Below are 10,000 nucleotides of genomic sequence, written 5' to 3'. Positions count from 1 at the left end.
GGAAACTTCCGAGGAAACTCCATCAGTGTAGCTGGAAATACATACCTGCTCCACGCTAGCGAACTCCGTGCACGTGAATCTTCGACCTCTTCATTTCTTGATGAAACGTTTGGCTCAAAAATGGAAAAACATGAAGAATAAAAATGCGTCTCTGTGCGTCTCTTTATTGCCTCTGGCAGCGTGTTTTTTTCAAGCGCCAACTTAATCGCTTTCTCGCCATGGGTTTCATTTCCTTTCTGGTTTAAGTGCTTTCTTAAGCTCGTCTGATTTCTTGGGGAACGAGCTTTTTCAAATGCACTTAAAATTTGTTTGAAATCCGTTGCGGATTCATCCTCTCTAGCCTTGAAAAGTAAACTCGAGATTTCGGTTTCCATGGAGATAGGATGGTGCAATGACAAAGGTGTGCGGGAATCAAACTTTGAATTAAAATACCCTTGTCTTTTCACATTTTGAAGAGCGTTGTCCAATGCTTTGTCATTGGCTTGTTTTTCTTCGCGCATAGAGGACTGTGCTCCGTAAGAATCTGTTCTCTGAGAATAATTGCCAACTTTAGAATTGTTCTTCATTTCTTCACTCCAAACGCCGGAGTTCTTCCAACGATTCTTGTTGCGCACTGTTTTACTTTCCGTATGCTTAATCGTCAGTTTCCCTGCTGAATTCTTGGACCTTATCTTGACGCGTAGAAGCAAGCGTAGTCGGAGTGATTACTGTGCGCTTGACAAATTCTGATTCCGAAAGTTGATCTGTTTACGGTGAACCGTTATGTTCCACTTTTCAGAAGGACGACATCTACTACTTTTCAGATGTGCTACTTCCAAGCACCTCTCTACAGCAGAGGTTTACATCCCCCGAAATCTTTTTGTTCTTCTCAATCTCTACCTTGCTCGACTGGAAGCATCAAAGAATTTCTGCCCGGGCAATCGTCTATACCTTTACAAGTTCAAATGACAAGTAAAGCGACGGGCCATGTCGTTTTCATTGGCTGAATGAATTTCGAAACAATCGTAGGGCATGGCTAAAGAAAAAAACGCTTCGCGAAAATAAACAGTTATTGATCCGATTTGAAGAAGTTTAAACAGCTTGAAAATCAAAATATGTTCTATTCGATTAAGAGAGTTCTGTCATCTTCGTTAAGTAGTTGAAATTCAAAACAAATTATATACAGAACAGGTGTTTATAACTGACAGGTGTTGTTTTCATGAGTGGCAACTAGTTGGGGGCCCGAAGAGCAAAGCCAAAAATCTGCTCAACTGCTAATTAACAATTATTCCTCGAGCCCGAATGGGCTCTGAGTCAATAGCCCATGAGGCCGAAGGCCGAATGGGCTATTGACTCAGAGGCCATGAGGGCGAGAGGAATAATTGTTTTAGTAAAATCCAACTACGGTAGTTGGTCAAAAAAATATCGAGACAAAACATCTTTCGCTAGTTAAAGCTAGACTTTAATTGCTGTTTTGGTTTTCAAAGCCGGCGCTTTTCGCTACTAGTGGGCTATAACAAATAGCCTACTAGTAGCGCAACCAATCAGAACGCAGCATTGATAATAGACCACTAGTTGGATTTTACAAATTTAATTAAGGACGTTCGCGCTAATTGTTTGTGCGCAACATTACTGCGCAGGTAACGCGACTGTAATGTAATGTGTCACGCATTACTTCGAGCATTAGTGAAGTTGAGGTTTTAAAACCTCTGCAAAAACCGTGGACGATAAGTCTTGCACAGCGTTGGATCAGAGAAGATCGTGATCGGTCAAAATTGATTTAAAAGTATTTATGAAAGTCAAGTAGACTACTGCACGACTGATATTCGTGTTGTTTTATCAGTCGTGCACTAGTCTACTTAACTTTCATAAATATTTTTCAAGCATTAGTAAAAAGAACATGGCGACAAAAACGCCGGGGAAAAAATTCCAGACCGGGAAAAGTATAGCACATTGATTTCCGAATCATCATGAAACGTTAAAGAGAAGTGAGCGGGAGGTTGGAAAAGCTCTGGAAAAGTCAGCTGATCGAGTAGTGGCTGAAAGGACTAACCATTGCGTAAATTTTTCTCAAGTTTTTCTCAGTTTACAGTGTCCCTAATTATTAGTGCTCCAGCGCTAGAACGATTAGACACTTAAAGTAAATAAAGTTCCTTTCCTTTCCTATCTTAAATAATTAATCAGTCGCGCTTGAATGAGTACAAACGAGCACTTTGTATTACACTCTAATAGTTACGTCGTGCTTGAATGAATTCGAACAAAAGCAGTACGTCTTCGATTTTTTAAACAACAGCGAGCAAAGCAACCAAACATAATAGGGAGCTTACGAAACGAGGACGACGACGGCTACGAGGACTTCATTTAAAAATACGAGTTCGCGTTATTCATATCACTACGAAACTATTTCATGTCGTGTCGCGTTAAAAATGTGTAGTAACTGTCGAGGAATTAAACTGGTATGAGTGGGTTGGAAGCGTACAGAGAGAACTGAAAATTCATCGTCATGTGCTAACGTCCTCCACGGAACCTTGAATTTGGTCATTTCACGTCATCATTTAGGAGATGACGGCAAAGAAATGTACCACAATGTAAAACGCACGTGCAGAGCCATTGTTTTTGCTCATTAAACCTATTGTTTTGTAGCGTCGTCGTTGCCGTCGGCGTCGTCGTTTCGTAAGCTCCCTATTCTTGGGAGATTTTCAACTTTGAGCAGATAGCCAAACAACCAGCATTTTGAAAAGAACAAGAAAACTTTAAATGCAATTGTTGAAATCATCAATTTATTGCTCCACAAATTGGTGACAAATAAGTTAAAAATTTATATATACATACGCTTATTTTCAAAATTCTTGCTATACATTCAAAGTATATATATACACTTCTTAAAATATCCTTTACCATAAAAAAAAACCTGAAGATTAATTGCATTTTACATCGAATCAACCTAGAAAATTCTTCCATATTCGTCGACCCACACCGTCGACATAACTGCATTTCTCAATGTTCTGACCCGATAGATCTACCGCTTTACGTTTCTGAAGTAACTTATTTTCTGCATAAATTGAATCCCTGCGTGAGATGAAGGATGCTTTAAAATGCTGTAAGTGTTTTTCAGTAGCATTCGTTGTCATCTCCTAAGTCTAGGAACACATCGTAAGAGTCCCGGTTGCAGTTGCCATCTGGGGTAAACACGTACTTGTGATAAGTGCCATCAACACATACAGCTGTAGGAAGAAATACTAAATAATGTAACTTAAACTAGCAAGCACTGCGGACGAAAGATGTTCGTTTATTTCAAAACTAGGGACTCTAGGACGTACCCAGTGTTCAGGTGTTACGGTCGAACCCTTCTAGCCTTAAATGAAAATTGTTTGACGAGAGGTTTCAGACAAAAAACTTAAGTGGACAAACATCGCTTACGTCAGCTTGGTCCGGTCCTTGTTTGAAATTTCTCAAACCAAAGATGGTTTCTAAGACAGTAACCAACCTACAATCACCCTTCAAAATTACGTTTCCGAGAACCAAAATTTCTAAATGTACCGGAAAGTGGCAGCCCCCAGCCCAAATGCCCGCGTTGGGCGGAACATTCTCAGAACACCTTTAGACTAAATCCTGGATCCTCCCCAGAAGTCCTCTCAAGAGGCAATCCAAATTGCTGGAATGAAGCTATACACCTTATTCCAAAATTGCCGCCATTTTTGTATTCTTTTGTTTCCATGCAAACTGGCCCTTATGGCCTCGCTTTCAAACGTAAAATTCAAAAGAATTGCACGGTAAGGAACTGGGATCGATCTTGTTACGTGATCCGGATAAAAAGAGTCCGGATTTAGCGTCCACACGGTTCCGGATTCATAGCGGATTCAAAAATATCCACGCTGGAGAGAGTATTAAAAAAGTTCCGGATTCGCCAGCGAATTCGCCGGATACCTGTGGACGGAAGGCGTATCTGGAAAGAAAAAGTTGCGGATTCAAAAATATCCGGATACATATGGACGGGGCCTAAAGAAACTGTGCTGCTGTGTCGGTGAGGAGTTAATTAAACACGAACATTTGGTTTTGTCAACCACCGGAAGAAGCTCGCAAATCTTTCTTACGGTGCTCAATTTACCATTATCAACTCGTTTGAAAAACAAACAAACAAACAAACAAAACAAACCAAATTTTCCAAACTAGTGAACTTAAAGGGGCTAAGTCACGCAAAATGACGTCATTTCGTGACAACCAAAATGCCCAAAGAGTAGAATCAGAAACCCATAAGGGTTGAAACGTGTAACGGCCCCTTGTGTACTGGGAAACAAGCTTCTGAATATTCAATTTGCTAAGTACCATATTTGGAACAACAAGAGCGAGGGGTTTCCAAATATGGTACTTAGCACTGAAACATTCAACCAATCAGTTCGCACTGAATATTCGGAAGCTGTGAACGCGCGTTACACGTTTCAACCCTTATGGGTTTCTGGTAGAATGAAACATTGCAATAACCACTTAGAACTGTTGAACAACATAAAAAAAATACAGCAAAAGGAAAGAGCATGGATGGACAGAAATGGGCAAGATTGAAACGGTTGCATTTTGGGTAATCTTGAAAAAAGTCGGCCCGACGTTTTTCAAGTTTATGGCAAATCGCCTGGATAAAGGTTGTTTTTACCCAGAATCATCGTGTTTGAGATGTATTATAATTTCGTAAGTGAAGGATTTTCGAGTTTTAAACTCATGATTAACTAAAGATTTCCCCTAAACACCCTAAGCCCTTCATTAACTAAGCAACGACCACAGCAAAGGGACGGAAGCGACAAAAAAATCTGCAGATTCACTGACCAAACACGATATATAGTTTTGACCGCGCTGCACGAGCGTTAAACATTGAAATAAATTTCTTTGCCGTCCACTGCAAAATTTAAAGTTTTGTGAAAAACGTCAAGCCGTGAGGATAAATTATTCATATTTTGTCCTCATAGCAGTTCCATTCCTGAGAAACCGAAACATTTTCGTCAGATTAAAAGGGTCGCAGAAGCGTTGCTCAGTGTAACGCGGATTTGATGATGCTCTCGTTGCCGCGATCATTGCTTCAGTTGCTTTCTCTCCTCCGCAACAAGCAGAGAGAATGATTGTGCAATGGCAACCCCGGTACTCACCAACAACTGAGCTCCCAGATCCGAAGGCGCAGATACACGGCCGCTCAGCTGGGACGGTGAAGTTGGCTAAGCCCCACTGAGATTCAACATATTGACCCAAAAATCCAATCTTTGCAAGGCTGACGAAGAACACAACGAAATGAACATCATTGACAAAATATGAAAAACCGGTGACCCGCTAACAGCCCGCGCTCTTGTAAACTCAATGCGGATTCTCGCAACTGAAAACTATTTTGCGTCAGTAGTTGCCCTTGTTCTCTAATCTGACGGTGGCCAATAAGAACCAGCAAACCGTACTTAACGTCAAACACGATTGCTTTAGACTAGGTGAACGAACGAATGAAACTTTATGTATTTAACCACGGGCAATTCATCAGCTATTTGCAGAAAGATCAAAACTATAACTATAAACCAGACTATATTAAAAAGCTACTTTCCGTGAATGCCATGCCTTATAGAGCTTTGCCGATTGCGCGTTTGAACGACCTGAAGGATTCCGCGCACCTAGCCTCACAAGAAAGGCCATTCCACAGTGTGGCGCCACTATAACTAAAACTATTTTTGAAATAATTTTGAGGGTGGCAATCTAGCATTAAGTCTGTTCTCTGAGTTGTAGCTTGTATTTCGTTCAGAAAATGTCGATGCTAAATAGTCCGCAGCTAACCCACGTAGGCATTTGAATACCATGCATGGCGGCCTTTTGTATGTTTCGCTGGTGATCAAGATTTTTCCACCCCAGAATTTCCAAAATCTGGCCAGAATTAACGTCATACCAGGGTTCTATCTAAGACTTATCGTTTCGGGGAGATGTCCCGAGTGGCCGAAGGCCACGGGGTTCCTAGGGGGGTCCGGGGGCTTGCTCCCCCGGAAATTTTTTGAAAGGAATATCGCTGAGATGCAATCTGGTGCATTTTTGAGACAATTTTCAAGAAATGTTACAATGTATTTTACTTTATCTTTTAGTCGTGATCACATTGTGACAATGTTAGACTGAGCTCCGATATTTGCTAACGTGAACAGAAGAGTTACCCGACACGTCTAATTCCACAAATATTTATACATACTCGTTGACTTGTCAGTACGTGAATAAAATAAATAAACTCAACAACGGCACTTTCCCATTTCTTACCAATGCTCGTAACAGCTGCAAAATTCTAGGTAACTGTAAACCTGTAAATAAAAACTGACCGCGGTAGATGCGACTGTTAACTGACAATGCGTCTAATCGAGTGTGACAATACTGGTAAACAAATCATGGCAATTGATCTTTGGAAAATCTCCCTAATCAACTTCAGGATCTAAATGTACTTTCCTTCTTTAAAAAGTTGAATTGAAATTGAATTGAATTGAATTACAAAGCCAGTTTGCGCTTCTTTACACTTTTGTAATCTGATGATCAACCACTGACTCCAGGACGTAATTTGACAACTGGTCAGGACCTTCGATTCAAATGCGCATGGTGTGTTCAAGTGCATCCGCACCGAGCCTACTGCAGAGCCTTGTTTTAATTAGCTTCATGGCCCTGAAGGAATGCTCAACAGTGGCTGTTGTCACCGGTAATACATTTCGCACCTACCTTTGCCAAGTTCATGTGCACTGATCTCGTTGCGTCTGGATGATTTTTCCGGTATAGTTACTTATATAGTGTAATGAGAACAATATTTTTTGGGGGGGAAGCTGGGCATTTTGGGGGGGAAGGCTTCTACCCCTCAAATACCCTAGATAGAACCCTGCATACCGGTAGTTAGATAATGTTAAAACGCTGACTTCTCCTTAATAACCTCGATCCAACTAGAAGGATTCACGTAGGGTAGAAAATACTCGTTTGGTGAAACCTACGCTGCGATGTTCGGTTTGATGTGGGACCTTAAGGTTGGTAATTAAGTCTATGGACTGGTTTTTGTGATAGGACAAGGTAATGGTTACAACTGGATGCTAGAAGACGGAAAGCCTGAGAAATTTAAAACTACTAAAGAAGTTGGCTATTTGACCGTTACCAAATCAAACGACTTTAAATCTTTGCATTATAGTATAGCAGAAGCACCTGACCTTGAAGCGTGTAATTTGCAACTGTTTTCCTTGGAACAAAGCTGGGGATTTTACGACACCAATTTTATGCCCAAATATGGACAAAAATAAGATAGAAGCTGCACGCGCGGGAAAATGCACGAGCTACGTTACATCCAAATAAGGAAATTCCTAAACTCAAAAAAACCTACGAACTAGAGTTAAGGACGGTGCCTACTATTGTTATTGCGCATACCTTCTGCGCATCTCAAGATACTCAGATTTCCTATCGCCGATGCTTACTAATACAGGGAAATTTTTGCGCGGTTTAAAACTATCCGGAAAAAGTAGATCTTAGTAAGTACTCTTGGTATTCAAAAAAAAAAATTGGGGGTAACCATGCATTTTTGAGAGATACTTAAGCGTCAATTTGAGAAAGAACGCCATACATTGCTTTGTATTTTAACACTTTTTACAAATATTATTCATGAATTATCTTTGAAAAATGCGTGGTTACCCCCAATTTTCTTTTTGGATTTTAATAACACTTGTTAAGATCTACATTTCCTGCATAATTACACACCGGGGCAAAAATATATTCAAATAGTAGGCACCGCCCTTAAACGCGTCAAAGTCAAAGTCAAAATAGCATTGACTTCGTGATCACTAACCTCGATCGTTTATTCAAGGAGGTATTCTTCAAAGCAAATATGTGGACTGTTCCCTTGTCACTGGACACGCACAGAAAGGCTGAATCATGGCTGAAGTTAATGCTGTAAGACAACAAAAACAGCATTGGTTATTCTTGCTGCAAGGGTTTCATCGTTTCTGACACCTGTAACTCACCAATACAGCGTTGCTGGATCAGCTCCTCGTCGCAATTCCACAAGCAGATTCTTGGTTTGTGTATCAAATACACGAATCAAAGTTCCCTATTCCAAAGACAAAAAGGGCCATGACACAATGTGTTATAAGGCCCTCTAGAATTGACCTGGGGTCCGTTTCTAGAAAGTCCCGAAAACTTTTCGGGCCGGAAAAGCCATTTTTGAAACTGTCAACCGCTTGTTGTGGAAAGCCGACTTTTAACATGTTTTCAGGGTAACAAAAAGAAAAATGACTGTGAAGTTTGACGACTTAAAACCCTCTTCGTTCTTGCGATACAAAGCGAAAATTTTGTGACACCCGAAAATGGCCCGTAACGTTCCGGGACTTTCGAGAAACGGGCCCCTGATTCTTGACCCCAAATAAATGCTGTTTACAAAAGTTGTGTGTCCAGTTCTCAAAGTAGAAAGGCAAAAAAAGTTTTCGACGCTAAAATTTGTGGGTGCAAATACATAAACCACCAAAAAAGAACGGTAATAGTAATGGTTATGGTTTATATAATGCACTCACAGTCTCTCGGTGGTTTACAATTCTTTCTCTGGGGTGGGACCAGACGTCAGCTTGTAAAGGCACCTCTAGCAGACGCTATCAATCCATATTTCATATTTCACCCACCCTCCCACCCAACCCATACATGAATGCAAAAGGCGGACAGACCACAACAACAGGGTCTACTCTTCGGGTTCTTTAACACCCCACAGTGTTGATTAACAGGAAAGGTTCACTGGGCCTATGGTTTATAGTCATTACCCAAGAAGATTTGAAAGTCTAACCATTTGCAGATGAAATTACAAATTTAGGGCAGCTGCACTTTCTGCTCAATTTTTAAAAATTTGACCAAGATTTGGGTCATTGAAGTCATGAACATTAATGCAAGAAAAACCTGAAAAATTCAGCCTTGAACAGGAATTAAACCTAAGACTTCTGAAATTTTAGACCAGTGCTCTACCAATTAATTTCAAGCCAAATAGAAACTGGGGTCCACTGTATACAGTGGACCCCATGGGAGCAGTTGGACGATCTGGATGATGCAGATGACCTTACCCTGCTCTCCCACAAACATCTACAAATGCAGGACAAAACTTCAAGGCTAGCAGAGGAATTGGCTAAACTGGGTCTGAAGATTAACAAGGTGAAGACTAAAGTATTAAGGATTAACACCACAAGTGAGGTACCTGTTGTGGTCGAGGGGCAGCTATGCAAAGAGGGACAGTTATGCAAACCCTCGACTGCATTTCGGGTTTGCATAACTGTCTTGAATTCTCCCAACTCCCCGTCGTGTTTAGATGAGGTTATGGAAACACAGAAAACGTTCTCTATTGCTTAAATGTGAAACAGTCCTGTTCACAAAGAAGAGAGTGAGTGGAAGAAAATAACCAAACAAAAATTTAACAAAATGTTTGCATAAGTCCCACCTTCTCAGAGGCTGTAGCAACCTGGCTTCCCTGTTGATTGATGGCCAGACATGCTAATTCTCCTTGGTGTGCATTGATTGTGAAAGGTGCTGTAGAGGTATCTGGCTGTCTGTTGGTTAGGTCCTAAACAAAGAAAAAATATTGATTGCTATGGAATGGACTGCTTCAGTCACACAACTTGTTTTAGAGATACAGCATGACTTAATGTTGCTGTAATATTTAACGATGAAATGATATATGAAATGGATCATATATGAACTGCGGATATGAAATCAAGTGAAGCTATGATCCTCGCAGTTATGAACGCAATTTTTGCAATTGCATAAAGAAGCCTGAAAATTTCAGGACTTCAATGGGGTTTGAACCCGTGAGCTCGCGATACCGGTGCGACGCTCTAACCAACTGAGCTATGAAGCCAATGACGTTGGGAGCTGGTCATTTGTGGGTTCCAATGTTCCCGTGAGGAATGAGTCAATGATGAAATGATATATGAAATGGATCATATATGAACTGCGGATATGAAATCAAGCAAGCGGATATGAACTTATTTGTCAGGTCAGGAAGCCTTCTTTGTTGGGTTAT

The 10,000-nt window shown here is 40.8% G+C and overlaps 2 protein-coding genes across 2 annotated transcripts in view; both read right to left on the bottom strand.

Moving 5' to 3' along the window:
* Positions 1-763, bottom strand: part of LOC138041197 (uncharacterized) — a 941-nt gene extending 178 nt beyond the window's left edge. The window contains exon 1 of the mRNA XM_068886969.1: positions 1-763. This exon is cut by the window's left edge and continues 178 nt beyond it. Coding sequence (XP_068743070.1) covers positions 1-566 — 566 coding nt within the window. The 5' untranslated portion in view covers positions 567-763.
* A 1,982-nt stretch (positions 764-2,745) lies between these two features.
* The window catches only part of LOC138040896 (WD repeat domain phosphoinositide-interacting protein 4-like), a 13,301-nt gene continuing 6,046 nt past the window's right edge, over positions 2,746-10,000 (bottom strand). Inside the window, exons 7-11 of the mRNA XM_068886607.1 lie at positions 9,419-9,541; positions 7,968-8,053; positions 7,793-7,894; positions 5,115-5,233; positions 2,746-3,203 (exon numbers count right to left, since the gene is read on the bottom strand). Of these exons, the coding sequence (XP_068742708.1) occupies positions 3,091-3,203; positions 5,115-5,233; positions 7,793-7,894; positions 7,968-8,053; positions 9,419-9,541 (543 nt within the window). The 3' untranslated portion in view covers positions 2,746-3,090. The remainder of the gene's footprint in view (positions 3,204-5,114; positions 5,234-7,792; positions 7,895-7,967; positions 8,054-9,418; positions 9,542-10,000) is intronic.

This window comes from Montipora capricornis, chromosome 3 (assembly GCF_036669925.1).
Source record: "Montipora capricornis isolate CH-2021 chromosome 3, ASM3666992v2, whole genome shotgun sequence".
NCBI lineage: Eukaryota > Metazoa > Cnidaria > Anthozoa > Scleractinia > Acroporidae > Montipora > Montipora capricornis.
Note: the sequence above shows the minus strand (reverse complement) of the source record. Positions and strands in the feature narration are given on the sequence as shown.